The sequence below is a fragment of the Gallinula chloropus genome, assembly GCF_964237585.1.
Source record: "Gallinula chloropus genome assembly, chromosome: 17".
Classification (NCBI taxonomy): Eukaryota; Metazoa; Chordata; class Aves; order Gruiformes; family Rallidae; genus Gallinula; species Gallinula chloropus.
Genome location: NC_140102.1, coordinates 5,013,348 through 5,041,056, shown reverse-complemented (window position 1 = coordinate 5,041,056; position 27,709 = coordinate 5,013,348). Strand labels below are relative to the sequence as shown.

Below are 27,709 nucleotides of genomic sequence, written 5' to 3'. Positions count from 1 at the left end.
TGAAATACTGATACACTAAATTCAAAACTGGCTCGATGTTAAGGACATCTCTGTCCCCAGACACTGCTCTTCCAACACCAGTTTTACTCTATTTCACCCTGTTCTTGCTAAACCACTTTTAAAAAAATCAAGTCAAGGGCAATGCTGAGTCCTAAATTCTGTATCAAAATAAAACTCTACTCCAAATTGTGAAAGTTGGAGAAGCTGTACTTGCCTGTTGTCTTGACTGTTTTGTCTTCTTGAGATTCTCGCATTGAGTCTAAACAAGCCTCCAGCCCCGTGCTTGTGTTCAACTTGAACATTTTCCAAGAATTAAAAGAAAATCCTCTCTCCTCACTTCTGAATCCAATGCAAAATAAATGAAATTTAACTGGTTGCTTCCATATTTTCTTCCTCACATGATCCGATGCTGTTAAGACTTTTGTTCAGATAAGCCTGAGTCGCCCTGCTTTACATTTTTTCTAACCATTATGAAGGGAAATAAACTACACAGGATCTAACAGCTTAATTACTGGCACCCAACTTCTTACCAACTCCCCTGCCATCACCACAAGTTTTGTTAACTGGCTGCCTTCTGAGCTGCCAGCCAAAGAGGGTTGCGTGCCAGAAGATGTCACGGTTTCTGACGCCTCTCCTCTTTCACCATTTTAATGAGCAAACTACTTCCTTCAAGTAAGTTCAATTTGATCTGGTGATTGTATTTGCACTGGTTTTGTCAAAGGAGCTGCAGTCAGTCTAGTCTGGGAAGACCAGTTTTATGAGGGAACTTTCATCTTGCTTCAGGATGACAAGATGTATGTTTCCTCTAGAGACAAAAAACAAGGCAGTGGACACAAGCCTACAAGGCTTTCACAACAGCACAAACCCCAGGAACAGGAACCTTCTACTGGTATCATAAAGAGGAGAAGGAAGAACTCCAGGTAAACAGATGGATTAACAGAAAATGTTTGCTTAAGTCAGAGAAGGCTTTTGTGGCATTTCTGACCACTGCTTGTATGTAACTCTCCTGTCTCAGGTATCATCACGTCTCCCAACAGGACTACGGAGGAGAAGGACAAAGCAGATGCCTAACTTCATATAATGATTGTCTGAATTACTTCTAAAGTGCACTTTTACCATCCACATTCATTTCCAGTGTGTGAAGATGAATAAATATCTGCATGACATGATGTCCCTGACTTGTAAAAATAAGGAAGTAAACCCAAATCAGTATTATGAGCTAAGTACATGTAACACAGAGTGACATCCTCTCCTGTCCTTGTTATCTGATATCTACCAATTATGGACTAATCTGAAGCAAAAAATATTGAAAATACTTGGTTTAAAACTGAAAAAAACCTCAGGTATTCATAATCACACTTTAAGTTACACTGCTTGAATTTACACAAGACTTAATGACTCAACTTTTTCCATATTATAGCACATCTAAGAAGGGCACAAGTTTTCTACAGAAGTTGAGCAAAAACCCACGTAAGTAGAAAAAAAACCCAATGTGACTGATATTTAATGATCAAGTGTCACTCTTCAAGTCTTTGCTTTCAGCATTAGTCTGTGTCAAATTCTTTAAAAAACAGTTATAGAGATAAGGAACTCAAATTACTCCAAATTGTGATAAGAACCTGGTCCTCGAATACAAGGGAAGCTTAGGAACAACATGTAATAAACTTCAGGAGGAGCTGGTGAAGACCCATCCACTTGTTCAGGACATGTAAATGTTTTGTGTCACAGAAAAAAGCTTTAAGTCTGTGGAATGAGTAAATTCTATTTCATGACAAACAGGACAATCGTAATCCCAAAGTAACTCAACTCACACACAGTCACCATTTACAAACCAGAATAAGCCCTGGCACCGACTTCAGGTCCACATAATAAACCTCCCTGCAACTGTTCCAGTGCATTTAGACGTTAATCCAAGGAATGGGAAAAGCAAACACCATGAAGACAGCCTATAAAGCCCTACAGAAACACTTTCAAAAACCATTGACTAATTTAAAACAAAAAAAAACCCCAGTTGCAAAATCACCCAAGGGTCAAAGATACAGTACAGCATGACCAGTCTATTAAGATTACCAATGCAGCACAAAGCAATGCTTCCAGCATCCATTCATGGCTCTCCCCAAGCCTGAGACAACAGCCAAGCAAGGAATAAATCCAACACAAGTTATTTTGTTGTTGGCTGTGTTGAGGGACAAAAATGAGTATTAGCAGGGAACTGCCCCAGTATCAGATGTTCACCTGCCTACTGGAAGTGCAATGCTGAAGTTATTGAGAGAAATAAGCAAACAGGCTCTAGCAGGATTGCTAACAAGATTATTGAGATCACCAGTGCTTCAACAGGCAGGAAACACTAATCTGGAAACAGATGAGAAATACCAGTCGGAATCATGAGACATAATGAGACAGGACAATATTAAGAAGAGCACCAGGTCTGGGATTTTTTTAGCTGCTAAGCTCTCACTATGAATTCTGAACGGGACACATGGGGCAGCAATACTGAGCTGCTTATAAAAGGATTTTGATGGCAGGAGGATTGCTCACCACTGAGTAGACCACTCAAACCTAATTGCGTGCGCTGGAAGAAAATGAAGCCATGGACACACAGAGGTCATTAAAAATCATGGTTTATGCAGCACTTCAAAACTTAAAATGCTTAAGAAGTGAGCTGCTTTAACAGGAATAATTTGAATAATTTTACTCAAGAACTTATTTAATAAACACTTCCAAGAACAGAGCAGCAACTGCTTTAGGAATTGAGATCCTACCAGTTTCATCAACTGCAGGGTTGTTTCATGCCACTTTTAAATAAGGAAGAAAAATGCCACATAAAATTAAACCAGAAGCTAGCCCGAGCTTAGCAACGCTTTCACTGTTTATCATTCACTCCAAAGTAACTGCCTGCAGCCAGTGCAAAACATCACCCAGCAGCATCACTCCTGCTCATCCACAGACCCGCTCCCAGAAGGACCATTCCAGACCAGATGCCTCCTGAGATGCAGTCTGAGTGGCTGAAATCCCATCTACCCACCAAGTCCATCAAGTGCTGCTATAATTACAAGCTTGCTTTGGCAAGCAGCACGGCGAGTAGTCTCTCAGTCCTTTCACGAAAAAGTCTCTTAAGGAGCTATAAATAAAAAGAAGTTAAATGTGGCACCATTTTAGTTGCTTTATATATAGCACACACCCGCGTTAGTTTTACGTTTCTCTGGTCTTGCTCTAGCCCCTCTCATTCCCACATTCTCCCTTGCACTTACACACACTTGTAAATCAGGAGTAAGTTGCGCAGCCACACTGCGGAAGTATAAGGATGCACGTTTGGAGTGTCAAATTAACCCCTGAAACAGGAGCTGACAGGTGCAGAGCAGGAGAAGAGAGACTTCCTTTACAGCAGATTTAAAAGCGCTTTTCATCAAGGACTGGTGAATGGTAACACACCCCCTAGCAACACCTGGTCAGTAATGAATATTAATGCATACTCCAAAGTCATTAGATTGACTCAATTTAGGTCTTCTATCACATATGTACTAGCTTCAAAATGATAAAATAGAGGTTAAAAGGTAATTTTCAGTTCATAAACATTTGCTCCAGCAGAAAAAGGCACCCAGAGCTGCAATTTCTGCTCAGACACAGGCAAGCAACTTCTCTGACACTTAGCTGGAAGAGACAAACCTATAGTTGTCACCAAGTCTAATTCCTAACTTTGTAACTAAATGTCACGTTTGGCAAACAAGAACATAACCACTTGCACAATGTGGTTTTGGGACAGGAGTGGGAATCCAAGAAATCTGGGCATGTGTTCACAGAGCTTTAACTTGGACTTTCTGCACTGCCCGATCTTGCCAGTCGGCTTTTGAGAAAAGGACGATGCTCAAAACCCCTTCCTGCCTTTGCCAGCGTCCTCTGAAATCCTGGAATGAGAGGAAGGCAAGACATTTCTGACTTCTTGGTTTCATGTAATTAAGGTCTTGAAGAGCAAATCATTTTTGGCAGTAGAACCTTAGTATAAGTGCAACTAACCGCTGAAGTGATGTTCCACTAGATGAAAAATCATTTTTGTAGATGTACTACAGAGATTAACCTCAAAGGATTAGAAAAAAACCCCTCCAAACCTCCTCAGTTGTAAAAGATCAGGAATACCAGACACTTGGCTTCTTTCCTCTATTAGACAAGATGTTCGTTGTTCAAGCACTAAAAGCCCAGAGGCTTCGAAAACAACCTTATGGACAGAAAAACTCAGCTCTTTGATGCAGCATTTTCACATACTTGGGGATACAGGGTGAAGGACACACTACATGCACGTTACCCCAGCAAAAAGTGAATGTGTGCTTGAGCAAACACACACAAATACATAAATAGATGGTCATGCACACACCCACCATGACATACACAAATCCTGCTCGATTGCTGCACAGGAATACACTCCCTTTTAAGGCTGGAAGGTGCCTATTTTTAGCCATTAGCAAGAAATCCAAGTGGTTGTCCACATCCTCCTCTTTGTGAACAAAACATTGGGTTTTGAGCTGGGTTTCCCTCGCAGCAAGGAGAACAAAGGTTTTTTCAGTTATGGAGTAACAAGCTTTATAGCCAACTCTGCCGCTGAAATGACGAATGACCTCAGAGAATTGACTCGGGAATCGTGATTTAATTAGCATGCCACAATGAAATCACGAATCCAAGGACTTTGGAATAACCCTACCACCTGGATACACACGGACTGACAAACACCTACACAAGCAGCGGTGAAGTCATCACGGTTCCTCCCTAACATTCAGGATTTCCCTCTCTTCCTGCCACATACATCACAGCGAAAGATCAGGGGACACAGTAGCACACTCGAGCAGTAATGATTCAGTGGAGGCAAAACGAGAAAGAGGAAGAAGTATTCCAGCACAGCCAACTTCTTCCCAGGTGGGCAAATGCATTTTCAGTTGAACAGCCTCTAGTAAAAGCCTCCAACACACAATAAAAGAGGATTATACCATCCAGCAGTATAGCCCTGTTTCCACACAGCTCGAATACCTTCAAACCTCGCCACACTTTCCAAACACCACAAAATATTCCCTCAGGCCCAGAGAACTTTACTCTGCAATTTAAAAGCCTTCTGTTGCCAACGAAAGAGGAAAACCAGAGGGGTCAATTGGAGAATTTGGTCTAGTCCTGCAGCCAGGGAGGATCTTTTCCACTGTGGTCATGAGGTTTCCAGTGACTTCTGACCTAGAGTCTTAAGTGTGTATCGACAAACATTTTCAAGAGTCCACTGAGCCCCAAGCTCTGAGCTGATGTACCTGGTCAGAGATCAAGCTGAAAGCAGCAACACTGTATCCATGTCAATCTTTACAAAGTTAAGCCTGTTGTAATTCCCTTGGCTTTCCTTAAATATTTAGTTTTGATACAGAAGGGTACTCCTGCAACCCAGTAAACAACGGTGCCTCTCTGATCTCTGCATGTTTTACTTGTCACAGTGGTATCTGGTCCTTCAGCAGTTTAAGTTCATATGAAAAGTTATGATGCCATCCCCTCCTCTCATAAATCTATTTGCACAAAGTTCAAAATGCAAACTGTTGCATAATACAGCGAGTAAATTCCCCAGGACACCTTATTGTCCTGGCCTCAACCTTCAGCAGGCCTTTGCATCTGTAATACTTCAACAATGTGGTTTGAGGTGATCCTGAACAATTTCCTGGGAAGTACCAAAAGGGCAGGAATCTTAGATTGAGAGAAAGTAATTACAATCGATTTTACTTTATAAACTAAACTTATTTCTCAAGAATACATCACCATTTATTTTTCCTGGGGCTTTTGTCCTCCAATTAAAAAAAAAAACAACCCAAACCAACACACCACGAATCAAACAAATACAGGACCCAGAGAAGTGCAGCACATTTATTTTTTCTTAAAATGTTCATGTAAATAGTTTCATCTTATTTGTTCTTAGCTGACTCACAGTTGGGAGTCTCTTAGGAGTGTTTGTGGTCAAATAAACCTGGAACCGTCTCCTATCAGAACCGGGTCCACCAGCAGATAGAAAAACCAGCAAAAGACACAGCAGTGGGAAGAGAAGAGGCTTCTGTTTTAATAAGCACAGATCCAAAGCCACAGCTTAGAGTCTGACAGAATCACTGAAGGGTTTGAGTTGAAAGGGACCTTAAAGATCATTTAGTTCCAACCCTGACAAAGACCTTTCAAAGAGGCGAAACAAGCCTCGGGGAGCCTGACAGCCTTCGCTGCGCCCAGCATACCCCCCCTCCGCCCCTCCCCGCCCCGGGCTGAGCGAAATCTCTTTCATACCGTGCTGAATTAAAGTCGCCCGGCGACGGAGAGCACGAATAAGCCTGTCTTCACCCTGACAAAATCCTTCATCACGGCCAAGGCACAAAACAAGGGCCGTATTAACGGAAAAACTGATCCCACCTCCGGTCCCTCCGCGTCTCCCGATTTAGCACAAGCCCAGCGTTTTCCGGCCGGAGAGCCCGCAGCCCCCCTCCTCCGGCACCCAGCGCCAGGGAGAAGCGCCCGGGCACGGACACCCCCCACTCCCCCCGCTTTACCGGGGGCCAGGAAACAAAAGGCCGGGGGGGGGGGGGGGGAGAGGGGGAGGCAGCGCTTCCCGCAGCACAGGGGCTCCTTATTTACCGGCTGCTTCATGGCGGAGCCGTGACCGCCGAGCAGGGCCGGGAGGAGGGAGTCACCTGCGCCGGGGGTGGCGGGGGAAGGCGAAGCATTAACACCCCCCCCCCCAAACAGCACTAGCGGGAGCGGAGCGCGGGGGGACAGCGAGCCCCGAGGCCCGGCGGGCAGCGGCCAGAGGGGAGGCCGCGGCCCGGGCGCGGGGCTGCGCGGTCGCCCCTCACCTCTTCCATCTCGCGGGCCATGTCCTGTAGCTGCTCCTCGTCGTCCAGCAGCGCGCTGAGCTCCTGCAGGCTCAGCGCCTCCAGGCGCCGCACGTCCAGCGCCATCCCGGCGCGGCGCGGCCCTGCCCGGCTGCCCCCCAGCCCCGCTCCCGCCGCCGCCGCCGCCAACCGGAAGTACCGCGGCGGTGTCGCCCCGGCCCGGGGTGGGCACCGCCCTCGGCGCCCCCTGCTGGGGGGGCGTGGCGGCAGCACGCGGGGCGGGGCGTACCAAGAGGGGCTGAGCAATGGGGGGGGGGGGAGTGTGTTTGGGGTACGGACGGTACCAAAGAGGGCTGGGGACCGGGTGGCTTTTGAGGCGGGGAGGGTGCCTAGGAGGGTGTTGGGCGGCTGATGGGGGAACAGGCGGGGTTGGCTTGAGGGGATGCGGGGATCCTTACGGCCGGCGGGGCGCTGAGAGCGAGGGAGGCTGGGGGATACCAGAGAGCCCCTATCAGGGTCTCTGTGTTGGGCGAAGCGTAAGGTCGCAGCGCACCAGGCCTCAGGCGCCCCGGCCTGGCTGCAGCAGGGACAGGAGGAGGGTCGCGGGGTCTGGCCCCAGGAAGGCTGCCGGCTCGGGGAGGCCGAGTGGCACTTCCTAAAGCTGACAGGCCTTGGCGCTGGCTGGCGGAGCCCCTCACAGAGCGTGCTTTGTCTGTCTCACTCATGTGATGCTGCCCGGCGCCCCAGGCCTTCGCTGTCCCAAGGGATGTCGGCGTCGGGAATAGCCAAGGGGCCAGACACCCCACAAGCCTGGGGCTCCACACTCTCATTTCACAGTGACATCACAGGCCTCAGACTGCTGTGGGGAGTGGGCTGTGCCCTTGGCCCTGCAAGATGTGGAGAGCTGAGCTCTGAGCCTTGGCATCAGCACCAGACACAACCAGTTGTGATGCTCCTGCCTGGAGGTGTTGGAGGCACTCTGGTTCTCCTTTTGTTTTGTAACTGCACAGCTGTAAATTAGGAAGGAAAATCAGTAGAATTATTTAACTCACACTTCCTTACCGGTTGGGATTTGGCTACAGTAAATCTCAAAAGAGTGACTGCATTATTGTTCTCAGACCTAGGCTGGATACCTCTTTAGGTTAAAAATAGCAGCTGAAAGTCATATCTGGCCAAGCTCTGGTGGAAGGTCTTTTTGCCCAACTTAAGCACTTTCTTCTTCAAGAGTGAAGGTCAAGAAATGATCTAACAAAGATGTATTTTATGGACAAGTTAAATACTTTTGAAATGTTACACAGCTAAAGCTCTGCATCTGTGAAAAGATCATAGCTTCACTGTGTTCTTCTGATTTATATCTATTAAGCCACCAACACTTTACTAAGCACTGTGTGGTAACACATTGGAGCACTAGCTCTCCAATTACTACTGACGTTAGTGCAGCTGATAGAGACAATTATGCCTGGGAATAATTAATTGTGTTAAATAGCCTAAGCTGTATGCATCTCTGGGCGTGTACCACCTTCTGCTTTTGTACCTAAGGGATCGTGGGTGTGGGTATGCTTGTTTTCCTGTGTGTAACACTAGAGAGAGATCCAGAAGGAGCACATGAGCCAAAGGAACAGGGTAGGGAATGGCCACGGTCGCTGTCCTTTGTATTTGACATTTTTGATCTAACTGCAAAAGAAAAAAAAAATCAATATAGTGAACTGCATCAATCTCTGCTGTAATGCCATTAAAATGTTATAATCAGGAAGTGACCTGGTACTTCCTGGCAGAACTGAATGAAGAGATGACAGCTCTATGTTCTTTTGACCTACAACTACACTCAGCTCTCCAGAACTCTCACTCCTCCAAAAGTCCCCTCTGTTATTAATATCTACAGGTAATAAAGACTAACAATGTGATGCTGCTAGAGGAAGCCTCCCTGGCTTTCTGGCTGCTTAGTGAAAAGCCGCTGTACGCCCGTGATGCAAAATGAGTGTGTTCAGGGGCAGGTAAGAGCAAGATGTTTGCTCGGCAGGAAGCTGAGCTGAACTTGCTTAGGGTGGGGAGAGGGTGATTAGCGATAGGGGTATGTGTCCACTCAGCCATGTAAGGCACCTGCCTGGTGCTGTGGTATGTGCTGAGCTCTTCCTTGGGTGGGGTGCTCTGCTCGGGGCACAGGAGAGTAAGTAGCCATACCTCTTGCCAGTGACAGGGGTTTGCACGGCCACCACAGCCTGACCTCGTTACTTAAAACCGGTAGATAGTTGCCATGCCAACACGATATCATATACTCCATTTGCATGTGCCTGTCAAAAAGACAGCTACACCCTTGTGTTAAATCAGATTGTAAATCTGCACATGCAAACACACGCGTGCGTATATATACGCACGCACACGCAGATAGAGGAGTTAGTTGAGGCATTAAAAGAAGCTTTTTCTCCCCAAGATTGTTAGTGATTTTAACTTAACAACATAGCTAAATAATTGGTATGGGGGAAGTGTGGTTTAGAAGAGCCTGACTCGGCTCTGTGTTGTAAATCTAGTTTTACTGACGCCTTTCTGTGCGCTCCTGAGCAGAGCTCTCCAGCTCCTCTCAACCGTGGTGCCTTTCTGCTTAACCAGAAGAATAATAATAACAACTGCTCAGTCCCAGGTGAGGGTGGAGAGAAAAAGTTCACGCTGAATAACACTTGTAGAGGAGCTCTGGGTGAGTATCTCTGGTGAAGGGCACTACATGAGGATAATAATTGTGTTGTCAGTATGCTGTCAGGAGAGATGCTTCACAGTGACCTTCTCAGGAGCTTTTCTGTAACTAATTTTTGTTCATGTTGTGTGGGGTTGACAGAAGTTCAGTGCTCTAGACATCAAGGAATGGATTATTTCAATCAGTCAATGGTAATCTGTATTCACATTAGAAGCCACGTAACGCAGAACAACAACATCCTCACAAAACGCACAGAGAGAGCCTAACTCATCTGAGCTTAAGCACAATATACATTGAAAATACCACTTCTCCCTCTGTGGAGAAGTGGTATTTCCCCAAAGTGGGTATCTTTGGGTTCTGGGGTGGTTGGAGAGGAGTGGCTGTGTTAAACAGCTGGTCTGCTTTTGAGTACTTTGATCAGCATCTGCACATGCTTGAGTTCTCAAGTTTGACCAGAAAAGCAGCTGGAGTTGAGAGACAATATAGGGGTCAGTCAGCAGCTTTTGTATGACAAAGTATTTTACCTGGACAGGTAGGAAGGTGCCTTTCCATTCAGTTTGTGATGGTACATCGCTTGGACACCGTGTGAAGGACTGCAGATAAACTAGGCTTTTAGGCAACAGGGATTATCAAATACTGCGGTGCTGCAGGCTGAGGCTTATCAGCTACCAACCCCTGGCTCCTGTTCGCCTTTGCTGAAATCCTTTTGAAGGGTGACAGTATTCATGAATGTTAAAACTATAAGCAGGCAAAGTACAGAAGTCAGGATTTCTTATTACAGGAGAAATAGCACCAAAAAAAAGGGGAAGATTACAATGGAAACTGTGTCATGGTGAATAAGGAGTCAGGCTTCAGTCTGGGGGAGAACTGGCATCCAGCCTAGTTCAAATTAGATGTCAGATTTTTTTTTTTTTTTTTCTTTTAAAACTTGATTCTGGATTTCCTTCTGTCACCTCATATCCTTTTATGGTCAGCAGCACTGTAGCCATGCATATTTATTAGATTTAGATGTATTTTGCAAGTCACCTTCACAACAACTCCTTTTCTTCTGGAAAAACTGGTTGGTTATGTAGAGACTGAATTTGCAAGTCAAATCTTTGGCATTCCTTAACCCTTATTAGTCTGGTTGCTCAATGGACAGATAAGTTTTCAGGCTTATCTGCAATTTAATTTCCTTCTCTACATTAATCACAGCCCATACTTCTGTTTAGATTTCATAACCTGGGTTCCTTCACACATACAAATGGCACATGGATATACCAAGTGGTCCATATATACCAAGAGATATACCAAAGGGTCATGGATATACCAGGAGAGCAGGAATGAATCTTTAGTGCTTCTCTCCTGTGTGTCAGGGAGCCACAGGTGTGAGAGGAGGAGCAGGTTTATATACCTGCAGCAAATACTTTCTTTGCCAGTGAAGCTAGAGGAGAAAAGGCAGACACTGTTTTCCCTCCCCAGACTAAGATGCCTCTCTGAACCTGAGCTGGAAGCACTCTCTCTGTTTGCTTGTGGTATTTCCAGACCTGCTGAAGACCTAGAAAGCACAACCACTGAAACACAGCTGCTTATTGAGGCAGAGGTTGGTGCACAGGGAGAGGAGTTGTTGGAATAAACACAGCTGTGTTTTTTTCCATTGCCCTGTGTTCTCCATTCCTGGGTCAGTGAGCCGCCTGCCTTGTCTGTGCAAAGGGGCAGGGGTAAATACATGTCCTTGGGGAATCACTAGGACAAGAGGCTCTCCTCTTGGGCAGGGTTCTAAACATCTCCAATGTTTAGATCAAATAAAGCTGTGGTTGGTCCTATTGCAGGGAATGGTCAGAGCTCATTAATAGCGAGAAAAACAACCTGCTGTGGAGTATACAGTCAAACTTTGTAATCAATTCTGCTTTCAAAGGCTTAATTGCTTCCAATTCTGCCATGGCAGTCTTCAAGCTGTGCTCCCTGAGTTAAGGTTTCAGATAAGCCCACCTGAGTGCCCTGCAGAGAGGACTCTTCCTTTTGAGGAGAAGAAACTCTTTATCTGCATGGCTGTAATTGAGACGCTCCTGACCAGATCTTGTTCGTGTTCCCATGTAAATGTCAACTCTGGGCAAAGCCACAGCCACTAAACACTACAGTCTGGTGTTTCAGAGGGAACAGTGCCCTTGTTTCCAGGAGAACAGCCTGAAAAACACAAGACTGCCCACAGGCAGTGATGCCCAAGGGACAAGGCAGCTCCAGCAGCCAGCTCATGTTCCGGCACTGGAGCAAATCCCACTGCTGCGCTGGGTTAAGCTCATTTTTAGGCTTAGGTTGGCTAACGGGCATCTCTGAGCCCGGGTGTCACTTCCAAAAGAAGTTGTAGTTAGAATGCTTTTGAAAATGAGGATTTCCTGTGCAGTCACAGGGCGTTCACTGGGCCAGCAGTAATGTCTGCATTAGATGAATGCTGCAGGATCCAGAGTGGTGTGTGGAGCTCCCACACGGCTTCCAGACCTAAGGAAACGCACCTGGCTTGAGCCTGCTGACAGATCCACTTGTCACACACCAACAGCACAATGAAAAGACTTGTTCAAGCCAGAGATGTAGGGCTCAGTGGAAAAGTAGCCTTGAGTTATCTGGATGCAAAAGAGATAATTCAGCACCTGTGGCAATGAACAAAGTCGGGCCCTGTTATCGGCTTGGACGGGTGCCACCAGCAGAGACAACCTGCCCTTTCCAAAGTGCCTTTTCAGTCGAAGCTGTTTGCTCCTGACCTGGGAGTACAATGCCAGGATTATCACCACAACAGGCTTGGGAAGCGGGGCTCCCTCTCTGAAATTCCCTGTAGTCTTTGCACTAAACCTGATCCAGTTGTACCCTCTGTTTCCCCTTTTGGCAGCACTGCCTGGGAGGGACACACATGATATGATCGAATTCTCTTTTCTGGAATCTCTTCTATTAAGGAACATTGTCCTGCCAGCACTTCCCAGAGCTAGTAGGCTTCCCTAGTTCCCAGGTAACCCTTTTTCCTCCCCCCCCCCCCCCTCTAGTTTTTCAATTAAGCAGAAATTAATTCCACTTCTCTGACCCTCTGGCCACACTCTGCTCATGGGTACTGATAAGATGCAGAGTTAATCACTTCCCTCGGGTGCAGGGTGGAACCCCCAAACCCTTTGTACCCACAGTGCAAATTTTCCTCAAGCAGGAACGTGCTGGCCATCTCCTGAAGTGGTGAACTAAGGAGTTCAGAGCTCCACAGAGGTTCCCTAAGTGGAGGGAGATAAGACAAACAGTGCCATCCTTCTGAGGCACAGATTTCTGTCATGCCTCAAAAGCAGGTGGCTGAAAAGACTCCAGTCCCAAGCCATGTGCTTTGAGAACGGGTTAGACTGCCTGCCCTTTCCTGCCAGACTGACTACCAGGTGGGATCAGGGATGAAAAAACAAGTTCTTAAACAAGTTATACCTACTGCTGTGTCTCGCAGCGTTATTAGATGCTCAAGTCTTTTTACATACCTAATGCTCCGTAGGTTCTTCTTGTGGTTCCCAATGGAGCCAGAACATGAGCAGCCATCACCTCAGACAAACATCACCTTGAAAACCACAAGTGCCAAAAAAACCCACCCCTCAACTAGATTGGGTCGATGTTGAGTGGCAGAGGTAGTATTTTATTTTTTGAGCATCCCTCCTCAAGGACACTAAAGAGTTTTGTAAAACATTGCTAAATGAAACCAAAACATTGCCAACAACAAAAATGCAAACCTGCCAAAAAGTAAAACAGAGCAGCATCCAAAGAAAGCTAAAGTGCTTGAGATCATTTAACTACACACAGTCTGAAGTCAGTTTTCCCCGTATTAATGCTATTTTCCAATAGCACCTGCCTGGCTGCATAGGTTTCTTCACCAATCTATGGCAGGATAACACTACTAAGCCAGAGCTGTTACCCAGAAGGGCTAGGAGCAATGTCTTTCTTTCTATTCCTCATACTAAAATTAAGTTAATAAAGAAAATTTAAAGGAACACATTTTAAGGTTCAGGCAGCTGAAGTCAGACTTCAAGGGAAGTGACTGTATGGATTTCCCATGCAGTGAAGTCATTAGCATGGCCTGAAGTTGAACAAAGCTTTGGTGGGATTTATAAAGTGCTGTATTTTAGTATTTTATGCCTGTCTTTAGTAGTGTTGTTTGGTTTTGGTTTGTTTTTTTTTCAAACCAGCACTGGGGGCGTGAGTTAAAAAAGTAACAGACCCATTTCCAGAGCCAGACAGACATTGCACAGTGCACACAAATATATCAAAAAACCCAAGAAAACCCCAAAAACCAAACCCAAACATAAAACCTAACCCAGTTATGGTAAAACTTTTCATCCTTAAAAGCAAACACCCACCAAGCACCAAGAGCAAATCTGAAAGCAACATCTGCTTCCCAGTCCCCTGGCTCTTTCCAGCGAGGATGGATAATACACGATACAAGCTCAGCAGCAATGGTTGTGAGCCTGAGCCTGCAGGCACTCAGTGCAAAACTCTCCCAGCATTCAGCCCTCGTGGGAGCCATCCAGTTTTCACTGAAGCCCAAGGGAATTCCCGACAGACTTCAGCAGACTTTGGATTGGTCCCACAGATCCATAGCGGGAGCAGGACCTTGTTCTACAGTCTCTGCTTTTCTATCCAGCCGCAAAAGCCACCCCCTGAAATTCCTGAAGGGGTTTTCAATCTTCCCCTCCATGCATGCATTTAACATCCATTACAGTTAGTAGCAGCTACACATGCATATCAATGGGAGAAAAGTCCCAGTCGAGAGAGGAATTACTGGTAGTAAGAAAAGAAACCCAGTAGAAATGCTGGGAATTGCTAAAGACCCAGCTCCCTCCAGTAAATCTGTTTCCCCCGTTTAACCAGCCGGCATCTGCCCGCCTGACCGTACTGCAGGAAGCTCTATAGTGTGTGTTTGTGTGTGCACGGGTGTGTGACGCGTGTGGGGTGAGCAAACGGGCGTCGTTCTGCAGCACGCCAGCCCATCGACAAGCCGCCTCCTGTCTCAGCGTCCCAGCGAGCGTCTCGAGCGCCGGCCTTCGCCGCTCTCACTTGTGAGCCGCGGTGGTGTAATCGTCCTGCGCCACGGCCGGCGTGGAATGGTCTATCCTGAATTCTTCCTCCAGCCCGCTGGGCGCCTTCGCCGAATCCCCCCGGGCTGCGGGTTGGCGACTGCCAGCGCCGGCCCCCTCCAGCCCCAGGATCTGTCTCTGCACCAGCTTGGAATAAAGGCCTCCTTCTTCCATCAGCTCCTTGTGCGAGCCCTGCTGCACCACGCGGCCCTTGTCCAGCACAATGATGTTGTGTGCCTTCTCCACAGTGCTCAGCCTGTGAGCTATGACAAGCACCGTGTGGTTCCGCAAGTCGCCGTAAATCGCCTGCTGGATCTGCACAGGAGGAAAAGCCATTAGTGCCCGAGCATCACCGGCTCTGCTTCAGAAGAAAGAACAGCAGCTTTGTGGTCTGTGTTAAGAAACCTCAGGATGGGGGTTTGCTCTCCTCTGGCTACAGAGGACACCAGACTCCCTGGGGCATTACCAGCACCAGCATGTCCATCCCAGCTCCTGGCTCTCACTGTGCAGACCAAGAGGCTCTTGGTCCAGCCAGCCTGCCCGTGCGGTACACAGACATGTGCTGCCATGTCTGATCCTGTGAGCTGGTTCTTGTTTAGAGCTGGAGCCCATGTTTGGAGGCCAGGTGGTGCTGGCATGGCCTGCAGGAAGCCAGCCCCTGGTAAATGCAGCTGCTCAGAAGAGCAAGACTGTCTCCTGGGTGTATCAAGGCAAAGCAAGAGAATTGTTTTCCAGCCAAGAGACAGACAGTAGAGCTACGGTCTAAAGGCAGGCAGATGGCCACCAGTCCACATGTCACACTCACACCCCTGGCTAGCCAAAACCAATCCCCTGGCTAGCATCATCAGGTACCACGCATGCACGGGCAGCTCCAAGGTCAGATGTTGACGCTGCCCTGCACTGTGAGCAAGCAATACTCATCCACTGGGACTGGGAGATGTGTCCTTACAACTCAGCCTTGAACTAGCTTTCCCTCGTGTCATCAAACCAGCAAGGCCAAACTGCTCCTGGGAGAGCTGTTTGTTCCTCACATCCCAGACAGATAAACCCAGCTCTATTTGCAGAAAGCTCAGGGCCTTTCCTGCCGGCGTGGTGCCTCAGCTGGGATTTTAGCTTGGGCAGTCCTGCCCTGCCTGCTGCAGTGCTGTTTTGTAGGGCCTTCCTCTGTATCCTGTCCTAAAAGGCTGCGCAGTGCTGCTGAATACCAATTAACACTTCCCACATTTCACAAATTGGCAGAGATCCCCAACTTGTCAGGGTTGTCAGGCACTGGCTGCTGTAAGCACAGGGTTATTTCCCTCTTGGTGACTACAGCAGTGTTGGAAGCAAATTCCTGCTTCGGAATTAGCCTAAACCTCTCCTTGCACCGTGTCAAGACTAAATTTGTCCTCCAAACCCAGGTTGTCAAACGCCCTGGCTCAAATGCTCAAGTCACCTACTCACCGCATGTTCGCTCTCCGCATCCAGCGCGCTCGTGGCTTCATCCAGGATTAGGATGGGGGGGGTTCGGATCAAGGCCCTGGCGATTGCTACTCTCTGCTTCTGCCCACCTGACAGTTGGGCTCCTTTTTCACCTGCCTCTGTTGGGTCATGGGAGAGAGGAAGGGGTCAAAACAAAAATCGAGCTGTCAGCAAGTTTAGCTCCCAGCCAGCAGCCTCAGGGTGGTATCACACTGCAGCAAAGACCAGGTGAATACTTCTGCTTACTTGGCAGAGCAGCTTAAACAAGTTATCCCCATGGCTGCTGACCTTCCCTCCAGCAGCAAGTTCTCCACTGCTGTCCCAGGGTGTGAGGGATTGATGCTCAGGCAAACCCAGAGAAGTCCCTGAGCCTGGGAGATTATCCAGAGCCCAAGACCAACTCCTGCCCAGCCCCATGCAGCTGCCTTGCTGCCATCTCCCTGCAAGTCAGGCTCAAAGAGCATGCAACCAGGGCAGGGAATGCCGGGACCTCTCTGCTGGCTCCCACAGACATGAGCTACCATCAGTCTGGCCTGCCTCCCCACAAACCCCGCTGTCACAAACACATCAGCTTTTATTACTAGGGATTTATCACGGGTTTATTTTCTTCCCATGCAGGTGGTACTCTTTTCTCCTGGAGAGAGCACAGCGGAGGGCTACAAAGATAATTAAAGGCCTGGAGCATCTCCCCTACGATGAAAGGCTGAATGAGCTGGGGCTGTTCAGCCTGGAGAAACAAATCCTGAGAGGGGATCTGATCAATGTTTATAAATATCGCAAGTGTGGGACACAGGGGGAAATGGCCAGCCTCTTCTCAGTGTCTGTGGGGACAGGACAAGGGGCGATGGCCTCAAGTTGGAGCACAGGAAGTTCCACACCGATATGTGGAAGAACATTTCCACAGCGAGGGTGAGGGAGCCCTGGGACAGGCTGCCCAGGGAGTGTGGAGTCTCCTTCTCTGGAGATATCCAAGACCTGTCAGGACCTGTCTGTGACCTGTCCTAGGGAACCTGCTTTGGCAGGGGGTTGAACCCAATGATCTCTCGAGGTCCCTTCCCACCCCTATGATTCTGTGATGCTGTACCCAGCTCACTGTTTGGATTCCAGGCATCTCCCCTGATTACTGCACTAAAAGACGGTGAGACTGCCAATGTCACACCTCCGCAACACTGCCACACACTGGCGGCTGAACTGGTCTGATGGGATGGGGGATGCTCACCCCGCTGCCATGGAACTCTCCTGGGACAGGCTCAGAAATCCTGCGACAGCTCAGTCACCCCCAAAAGGCAGCCAGGGTGCTGCACCTCCCCATGTAACCACCTCTACATTGCCTCCGAGCTGCCACGGACTCATGTCTATCACTACCTGCCTGACTCTCCACCTGAGGGGAGAGGTTCTGCCTTCCCTAGGCACAGAACACTTTCACATGCAGGCAGAGGGATTTTGGTACCTGTGTGGTAGCCGTCCTGTAACTCCGTGATGAAGGTGTGTGCGTTGGCCTTCTGGGCCGCCTGAACAACCGACTCAAAGGAGGCTGAAGTCAGACCATAAGAAATATTATCCGCAATAGAACGGGCAAACAGCACCGGCTCTTGGCTCACCAGGGAGATCTGCAGAAAGAGAGGGAACAGCAAGTGGTTGGGAGCAGAAGACGTACCGGCCAGCACCTCAGATGGTTGGTGTTTGTTCCTGCTGGGTGAGGACTCAAGCGGGCAGAGCCCCACCGTTAAACTGAGATACCAAAGTGCCTCAATGTGAGCTTCCAGTGAGGACAGTAATGACAAGGTGCCCAGTGGCAGCCCCAACCCAGTTTGTATTGTCTGCTGGGAAGTCGTTTCACAGGAAAGAAAACTGATGCAAAGCTTGTAGGCTGGCACCTGCGCCGAGCTTCCTCCTCTGAGACCCTGCTCTGGTTTTGCTCCAAACCTGCCATTCCCATCACCATTTCTCCTTCCCAGTACAGGAAACCAGTTGGGGACAAGACAGGCTGGAGAGACTCTGTCCCAGGGTCTTGCTGATTTTCCATTCAAGTCCAGTAGTCACGCTTGGGCCATGTGAACGAGCCCTCCTGCCTCTTTTCATCCCAAATTAGCACATTATGGACATAGCTGCCGCAATTCCTTAATTGCTTAGCAACAGCCTCCCTGTCCTACCCCACAGCCACCACTGCTCCCTCTCACACTCACCTCACTCCGTCAAGCTCTCAAGATTGAAATAACCAGAACCCACCAAACTATTGCTCAGCACCGCGTGCGAAGGGAGCCAGAGAGCCCGTGGGACGTGGGCATGTTTTAATTGACTTCTCCCCACGCTCCTAGCGCCACACTGGGCTTTGTAAAGGGAAAGACTAGCTTGTCTTTTAATCTTCCCTCAGTACGGGCAGGGAATGTAAATTAGTCACGCTGACTTTGGCTTTCCAGCCTGTCTCCCATCAATTGTTTGCGGGTTTTCCTGCTGACTGGTGAAGCCATTTGCTCTGGGAAGGGGGGGTGCCAAACAAAGGTTACTTGCAGAGGGGATGAAGGCTGATCTGTCCTGACACACAGACAAGAGATGAAATGCCCGGACCCCTCTCCTGGGCAAACCACCCAGCTCCTCCGGTGCTCCAGCTGCTGCCAGGATCCTGAGAGCTTTAGCTCCCCATTAGCTGAGAATTACTTTAAGATTTAAGGATCTTAAGGCAGAAAGTGCTGTAGGAATGCAGAACTCCAAACTCAATTTAGATGATAATTAATCCATCAACCAAAACCAGATTTCTACTGCATTGGCCAAAATACACAAAACAAACCATGTTTTTTGTTCTGGTTTTGGAAGGTTCTCCCCCTGCTCCCCATGAAACCGCTCTCCATCCCTTTCCCTTCCACCCCCACAAATGATCTGAATTAATTTCCTGGACCACCTCCAGCCTCAAGCTTGCTGGACATTTCAGAAGTCGCCAGATCGTATCCAAAGCAACATGCAATGCTACCATCCATCCCCTCTGATCACAGCAGGCGATAGCTAGAATACACGTATCAGTCGCTCGTACCACGGAGTGCAGGTACTTGTGATCGTACATGTTAATGGGACGCCCGTCCAGCAGCACCTGCCCATCTTGCAGAGGGTAGAAGTTCTCCAGGATGTTGACACAGGAGCTCTTCCCACTCCCTGAAGGGCCCACCAGTGCCGTCACTTTGCCAGGGTGCAGGGTGAAGGACACATTCTGCAACACAGACAGGACAGCATACTCAGAGGTCCTGGCTTATTCCTAGGGTAGCAGCCTAGGCTACACAAGAAAAGGAGCCGAAATCGGGCCACAGTGACCCTCCGCTGTGACAATGTGCCACATCAGCCATCTCTCCTGGCTCTGAGGAAGCAAGAAGCCTCCAAAATTGCCTCATTGCTGATGTAGCAAGACCTCCAAAAACTACAAAGCGAATTAACCTCTCTGCTGGCTCCCCCTGCCTCATGACACTAGCCCCTCTCCCATGGAAACGGTCTGAGCCAGCTTGGCACAAAGCCCTGCACCACGCTGACGTGTTTAACGCCTGAGCAAGGAACAAGGGGTTTATTAATAAATCTTCTTCCTTGTAGGAAGGCCGGCCCTAAACACCCGCTGCTCCTTATAATCTGTTGCCCAGCGTGCCGCCAAGCCTGCTTTTATGCATCTCCAAAAAGGCAGCTGACCTTTCCCGCGGGCTGGGGATCAGTTATTGCCATGATGGAGACGCAGCGCGTGATGCCTGGTGGTGGGGAGGGCTCTGCGCCCGCAGAGCTCACCTGGAGGACCTGCGTTGTGGAGCGAGTGCGGTAGGAAAACGTCACGTTCCTGAACTCCACCTTCCCATCCACGTGGTCTGGGGCCAGGGACCCGTCATTCACCATCGTTGGCTTGCGGTCGATGAACTCAAACACCTTCTCGGCAGCTCCCACTCCCTGCATCAGGCCGCTGTAGACTGAGCCGACAGACTGGAAGGCAAGAGGAGATGGTGAGACCCTCCCGTGTCATGGAAAAGGTGGCTGGTGCCACTTGGAAGGAGAATGGTTGAAGCATTCCCAAGCCTCTTGCCTGACATCAATTACCATCATCAGATTTTCTTCCTGGGCAGGGTCTGGAGGGGATATATGGATGTATCTGGTTAAGTGGCATCTAATGGGGTCAATGCATGGGCAGACCCAGGGTGCAACAGAAGAAGGAAATGGATTGGGAAGAGAAGACATGTGCCAGGAGGTACACGACCCAAACTCCTACCAGAATCCTCCACCTTTCTGTCTGCGCTCAGGACCAGCAGCTCCCCATCCCAGGCACTGAATGGAGTGCAGGTGCAGCAGCACATCGCACCAGCTCCTGGGGGCAGCTGGCTCGCCCCCTAACACACACCTCCCAAATGCAGAGCAGCTCCAGGCTGGACTGTTCTAGACAACTGTTTGGCAACTGATACGGCCATTCCCTGCTGAGATATGGTCCTGGTGGGCTTGCCATTGCGCTTTCCCAGCTACAACTGCTGCATGCTGACACTGGCGTCCCTGGAACGAACCCCCACTGTGTTGGCTCTTCTCAATATTAAACCCAGAGTTCCAGAACAGCTTGTACAGCAACCATCCCTCTCATCACGAGAGACAAAAAAAAAAACCCCAAACCAAACCAAACCCACACCAAAACCACAGTCTGGAAACACCACCAGAGCCTGCAGTCATTCAAACAGATGGTGAGAGGCGAGTAAGCTGCCTCCAGCTCCGCTCTGCTGCTGCACAAAGGCTGAAGCACTGTAAGGAAACCTCCACGCAATCATCTCTGCCTTGATTAGCCAAGCTTATGCCTTTGCAAGGGAAAGGCAGCCCTGGGTGGGCTCTACCATCCCACCCACAAGCCCATCTTGCTAACACGCTGCCAACGCAGCAGCTTGCAGCCTATTCCAGGGAAAGTTTTAAAAAAAAAAAGTAATTAAGTTTTTAATGAACCCTGAAATTTAACAGGCAGCTTTGTAATCCCCACATCCTTCACACCAGGAAACGTGCTTGGGAGGCAGCCAGGACTCTGCCCTTCAGCTGGGCCAGCCTGACCCCTTTGGTCCCAACTGCTTTTCCTGGGGGAACGACCTGCTTTGGGCACATTCGGGTTGGGAGGCTACAGCAGGAGGGGAGTGGGGAGCATCAGCCCACCCATGGGCAGAGCTGCAGCACCAAGGAAATGCCTCACAGGGAAGTCAATGATGAATTGGCTCTGCAACTGTCCTGGGACCTTCCAGATGACACCTACTGTCTCAGTATGGGATAGCCCAGAGGGATAAAACAGACTCACCTCCATGCAGTCTCCTAAGACAAACTCGTAAATGATGAAGGATATCAGGTTTCCACTTGTCATCTGCCCCGAGATCACGAGGTGCCCACCGTAGTACAGGATGCTGACCTGGACCACCAGAAGGGTCAGCTGAAAGCAAAAAACCCCCCCCAAAATCAGCAAGGACAATTGTGTTTTGGTGCATCCGTGATTGCTCACAGAACAGACCACAGTGTGTGTGCAGAGATTGATTCGTTGAGCCCTGACCGGAGCATCCCTGACATCGCAGAGCTGACAGCCCTTTGCAGTGAGCATGGATATGAGAGGGGGAAAACTCAAGTACACGGGGGTGATTTAAGGAGCTGGGCTGGCACCCAGCAAGGGGGTGACAGCCAAGGAGGGAGAATTTACCTGAAATAACAGAGCATCTCACGAACTCAAGTTATCTGAAGCAGGCAGCAACCTCACTGCTAAAATAACCTGTCCATTACAGGAGCGTGACATGGTTTAATTTAGAGCACAAACTTCAAGCCAGGAGTTAATGGAAAAAAAGCCTCCCTGGATGTACAAATCCCTGAAGTGTAACCTCGGCTCTTGCCTGAAGTCAGTGCCGGGGTGGGAGGGGGATGACTGCCTACTCTAGAAAGGAGAAGGATCAGCTCTGAGATGACAAATGCCAGGCCCTGCCTTTATTTTGCTGCTCTGGTTCCGCGCTGCCTGGGTGCTCAAGAAAGTGGAGATGCCCCGGTGCTCTGAGCGATGTTTGCGGGACCGGCTGGAAATTCCCACAGACAAACATACTAGGGAGAACAAAAAAATTCCTCCTTTGGAATTCTTCTCTGCTGTGATCTGACCTTAGGATCCTGCATTCCCCCCAGGAAAGACTCTACCTGGGCTGCTGTGGTACATCCACGAGCTGCTTCGCATGTGAGCCCCGCCAGAGCAGGTTTTGAGGGGTTTTTGCCCCCCTTGGACTCAGTGGGATCTGTGTTGACCCAGTTCATGCTCCAGCTTCACCTGGGAGCCCAGAACAATGCTAAAAACGCTCCAATCTTGCTTCCAAACTTGGGAAGCCATAAAGCCTCCCAGGGCTCCAGGAGGATCCCATAACACGCAAACCTTTCACCAGAGACCACTTTGATCCTTGAATGAGCAGACACCAGGGCTGCCTCGCCTGAGGGTTTTACACAGCCTGAGTTACCGGCCTATGCAGGAGAAGTCTTAAAACATTCCAGCTTAAGCGATGAAAAAGCAGTTTGGGGGAGGATTAAAAAAAAAAAAGCCAAAAAGAAAAGAAAAACCCCAAAGCCCAGCAGCCTCCCCCTGCCACCACCCACACGCAGAAAATCTCTGTTTCTTAGCAGAAGCTCAACCAACGCCGCGGCTGTTTCCCAGCCGGAGCCCTGGAGATGAGCTGGCACAGGCACGCAATGCAGCAAGGCGGATACACGGGGTTTTCCATGACCTTGAGTGGTTATCAATTACAGTCTTATTTGCAAGAGACACCAGGCTGTTCAGTGGCACGATGCAGCGCTGCCCTCCGTGGCAATGGGATATATTTCATAGAATCATAGACTGGTCTGTGTTGGAAGGGACCCCAAGGATCAGAGAGTTCCAACCCCCCTGCCACAGGCAGGACCACCAACCTCCAGGCCTGGAGCTACACAAGGTTGCCCAGGGTCCCATACAACCTGGGCATTGTTTTGATGAGTGAAAAAAATACCCAATAATAAGAGACAAGAGGGTACATCAAGGCTGGGTTCACCCACACAAAGCTCCCTGGAAGCAGAGGAGATGGGTGCACATACACATGCATTTTGGCATCAGAAGCAACATCCCCTGCCTGTCCCCAGCCCCACGTAGAGAAGCCCCAGCACCGGCCACCTACCCCGCTGGACCAGACGTAGTAGGTGTAAGCCATGGCCTCCCGCTTGTTGAGCTTGTAAACCTGCTGCAGCTTCTGCCAGTACACGTTCGCCTCCGCCTCCTCGTTGGCAAAACTGCGGACGGTCTTCATGGCAGAGATGGTCTCCTCAGCAGTGTTGTTGGCCTTGGCCAAGGCGTTCTGGACATCCTTGGAGAGCTTCTGTAGGGAGCGGGGAGAGGCAGAGGAGGCTCAGCGGGCACCAAGCTGCCTGTGGCACCTCTCCCTGCACACCCCGGGCTCTGCTGGGTTTGGGAAAAGAAGGCATGGTGACATTTTCCAAGGCTATGGGCAAAAAAGCTGAGCATCGGGATATATCCCACACTTGGCACTGGGTTTAATCCCCACCCGAGTCTCTCCAAAGGGAGAGGAAAGGGCAGACTGTGTAAGGACAGGCAGGCACTTACAGAACATCCCCTCTTGTCAAACCCTAGATGCTCTGACTCCTGAGCATGAAGCAAGCCTACGCCTGTCTGTCCACACAGCCAGCCACCTTCCTGCCCCACTGCTGGCAGCAAAGCACCCGAGCAGCAGCCCCACCAGCGCCAAGGCCACCCACAATCTCCACGATGGCTTCACAAGGGGAACAGCCCAGTGTTGTAGCACACCATAGTCATGCTACCTTCTCCTGCCTACCTTGTAGTACTTCCCATAGACATCAGACACCAGCATGATGATGGGGAACCCCATGAACGTGACGAGCGAGAGCTTCCAGGAGAGGCTGAACATGAAGAAGATCACCCCCGTGGCCTTCACCACGTTGCGCAGGAAGATGTTGATGTTCTGGGAGACCAGGTCACTCACGATGGTTGTGTCCGATGTCAGGCGTGAAATGACATCCCCTGCAGCAACGAGGGGTTGGGAAAGAGGAGAGCAGGGACGTGTCACTACAGCAGGTCACTGCCAAGTCACATCTCATGTCCTATGCCAGGGGCTGGATCGAGCTTCCCATTCAACCCCACCCCTCACCAGGGGTCTGAAGAGCAGCATGGAAGCGGGGTGACTCTCCACCCCTGTAGACACACAGCAAAACAGAAGAGCTGGAACCGCTGTGTGCACAAGGGACACAAAATGCATTTGAATGCATGAGCTACATCCCTGGGTCACCAAGGATGGCTGCAGGAAAGCAAAGGGGACTGTGGCAGCACCCTATACTGGAGGGCACCCTGCAGGCACGCTGACGGGCAATGGGTGCCTGGATGGAGTGCTTGCTGGGCTGCTGAATGCACCTCCAGGGTTGTCAACCCAACCCTGAGTTCATTCCTAAATGACAGTGGGAGCCCTGAGTTCAGCTGAATTCCCACACAAGTCCAGGCTTGCCTGTATCCTGCTTCCAATAACATCCCCGGTGTCCCCGGCTACCCGGGCACCATGCAGTGATGGCTAAATACAGCAACAGCCTCAAAACTAAAAATACCATCGAGAAGAAATTAAATGTGGGAAAAGTTACAGTGAGCTGGGACCACACCAGCGCAGTGCGGACTGGGATGGGACTGAATGGCAAGCAGGGACAGCCACAAGCACGCTCAGCAAGCTTCACACAGCTGAGGTTTCCCATGCCTGGAGCAGAGCTGGAGGGTGGCCGACCAGCAGGCACAGAGGTGTGGGAGAAGGAAAGGAGGTATTTTGTTTTGGGGATGACTGGAGATGAGGTGGGACTGGTGGATGTCAGGCTGATCAGTGGCAACAGGACATCCCCAGGGTGCTGGGCAATCCTGTCCCAACCCCATGGTGGAAGGCAGCCAAAAGGGAAGGGCTTTCTGTCTGCTGTTTCTAAATGCAAGGACTTGGGTGGCATTTCTAGCTGCCCCCAGCCTGCTATGTGCTGCTGGGGTGAACCAAGGGAAGAAAACTACAGGGATGGGATAGAGGGGTTAGAGCGAATCTGGGGCAAGGAGGAACCAACCTGTGCGGTTCTCATCAAAGAAACTCATCTCCTGAGACACCAGCGACCTGAAGAGGCAGTTGCGAAGGCGAATGTTCAGTCTGGCAAATATGAGCGTAAAAACGCCGCCCCGGATACCTGCGGCAAATGAGCTAATTGCAGATAAGAAACGTTATAGACCAATGGACACGAAACCCACTCCTCAGCAACACAAACACCCCGACGCCCGGGCCAAGGGCTTGGGCAGTGCTGTGCTGGCACCAGTTTCCACCCCGGGAAAGTGATGGCTCATCCAGCCCACACCTCCACTGGGCGCTACCAGCACGGGGACAGCTGGCCCTAACCCCTGCAGTAATGAGTTTTGGGAGGGGAACGCAGCGCTGCCAGGACACTGTTCCTGCTCCTGCTCCCCCACCACCTGCACACAGACGTGGAGGGCTATGCAACAGTCTCGTGACTGACACCACAGCTTCTCTGCATCGTGATGGTGCAGAGAAATCAAAGCCCATCCCTGGGGTCTGGCAAGGACTTGGCAGAGTGGCTGCATGTGCCCAGGCCACTGCCCCCCCACTGCCACAGTGAGCTCCTGTGGGAAGACCCCAAACTATTCCTTATCAGAGCCAAAACCAGCCCCTGCGATTACCTTCCTATGGCAAGCAGCGACATGACCAGCACTGCTGTGGAGAAGCGGTCCATGCTCTTCTGCACCACGATGCCATCAATGGCCAGCCCCGTGTAGTAGGGCAGGAAGGTCTCTCCTGTTGGACAAGCACAGGACATGGGGTTTCAGCATGGGACCTGTATTTGTAACCACAACAGCCCGTGGACAATCCCATCCCCACCACGGCCATTGCATGCAATGTCTCAGGAGGTGCAGCCCTTAGTGGCGCGTGGGGATGTTTCATCTCCCAGTGTATCTGACCCCCTACTGCACCTTTTTTGTCCCATTGTGGTTTTCATGCAGGATGTGCCACCCAGCACCCCCCAAAAAAGCTGCCACGTACCCCTTCAACAGCTCCTTCCCTCCCGAGGAGGATGGGAGCACACTGCAGGACGACCACCACCCCCTTGCCCTGAGTTCCTTTGCTCACCCAGTGCAGCCACAAGGAGGAAGAAGGATGCTATGCCCAAGAAGAAGGCATCTGGCTTGGTGTAGGACAGCAGTTTATGGATGGTGGGACCCGCTGCCTCCTCCCGCTTGTCCCGTGGGGCACCCCCATCACAGCTCTCCTCCACCTCAGCTCGGGACTCGGAGCCAGGCCCCAGTGCCTCGCGGGAGGAGGTGACACAGGCCAGCAGCTGCCACAGCCCAAAGGTGGCTGCCAGCGCCACGTAGGTCCAGGCAAAGAGCCCCCAGAACCAGGGGTCCCTGATGGTCCTCCGCACCTCCGAGTAGAGCAGCAGCTTCACCATCATGTAGATACCCATGAGGAGGCAGACGACAGCGATGAAAGTCCGCGATGCCCTGAGGCGCCGGGGGCCGTAGGCCGTGTTGGTGGCCACCCCGATGGCAGCCCCCAGCAGCACGCAGCTGCGGTAGAGGCAGCCCCCCCAGATGTCCAGCAGCGAGTTGAAGATGTTGAAGTGCCGCAGGTCCTCGAGGACATCCCGGATGCCCCGGCCATGGGTGTAGAGCAGCGTGGTGACCACCACATCACCCCCACTGAGCACCAGTGTGCTGGCCACTGCCTTCCAGGCACGCATCCTTGTCACTGGGCTGGGCGGGTCACCAAGGCAGGGAGGAGCAGCCCTAGCGCAGGGAGGATGTGGTCATGTCGGCCTCTGCAGCAGGGCGAAAAGAGGGGGATGGGATTGTTATTTGCCCCGGGGAGGCAGCAGGGAAAGGGAAGCAGGACTAAGGGGGACACAATTGTGCCAGCTCCCCAGCAGCCTGTCCTGACCCCAGGCACCGCTGTCTCCTCCTTCCTCCTCCCCCTGTCGCATATGCTCCAAGATATTTAATAAAACAAGGAGCACAAATGAAAATAAACTTCCCTCTGAGAAGCCCAAACCCATCCTGAAACCCAGAGTAGGAATCTTCTCAGCTTGGCGGGAAACTTTATCCCTGCTTGCTGTGGCGATGCCACGAGGTCCCTGGCAGCTGGGTGACGCTGGGACATCTGTGCAGCCCACGTGTCCTGTGCTACAGAGCTGCGTAGGAGGTAAAATCGGACATTCCTGGTCTCAGCATCTCCTCCCACCTTTCCCAGGGCAAAGCTGAAACCGAGCACTGAATGAAAGCCAAATGAAAGCAGGAGGGCAGCTTTGAAGCAGATCCCCCTGGCCAAAAAGGGAATATACGGTAGGTACAGCGGCCTGGCACACCTTGCTGCCCCCAGCCCTCTTGAATCTTGATTTGGGGTAACCCATGAAACCCAGTGCACAATTCTGCAACCCCCCAAAAATCCCTAGAGGACATCAGAAGCGGGTTGGAAATCCACAGCCACATCCCACGGGAGAGGGAGGCTCCAGGGTGGGATGGTGCTTCCCTGCTGCCCGTAGGTCAGCCTTGGCAGCAGCGATGGCAGGACAGGACCCGAATTGTCACAGAAAAGGGCCAAAAGCTGCTCACCTGCTGCTGCACTGTGCCCAGAGGT

General features: G+C 50.4%; 2 protein-coding genes across 2 annotated transcripts in view; both read right to left on the bottom strand.

Moving 5' to 3' along the window:
• The window catches only part of VPS37B (VPS37B subunit of ESCRT-I), a gene marked incomplete at both ends in the record, with an annotated part of 10,826 nt that extends 3,873 nt beyond the window's left edge, over nucleotides 1–6,953 (bottom strand). Inside the window, one exon of the mRNA XM_084271818.1 lies at nucleotides 6,849–6,953. Within this exon, the coding sequence (XP_084127944.1) occupies nucleotides 6,849–6,953 (105 nt within the window). The remainder of the gene's footprint in view (nucleotides 1–6,848) is intronic.
• Nucleotides 6,954–14,558: 7,605 nt separating this feature from the next.
• Nucleotides 14,559–26,816, bottom strand: ABCB9 (ATP binding cassette subfamily B member 9; the record flags this gene model as incomplete). The annotated part of the gene is made up of 11 exons (XM_084272076.1): nucleotides 14,559–14,897; nucleotides 16,026–16,162; nucleotides 17,494–17,653; nucleotides 19,072–19,245; nucleotides 19,803–19,991; nucleotides 21,325–21,453; nucleotides 23,192–23,389; nucleotides 23,864–24,069; nucleotides 25,134–25,264; nucleotides 25,756–25,870; nucleotides 26,204–26,816. The coding sequence occupies 11 exons, from the start codon at nucleotides 26,814–26,816 to the stop codon at nucleotides 14,559–14,561; spliced, it is 2,391 nt and encodes a 796-aa protein (XP_084128202.1).
• Between the last annotated feature and the right edge of the window lie 893 nt (nucleotides 26,817–27,709).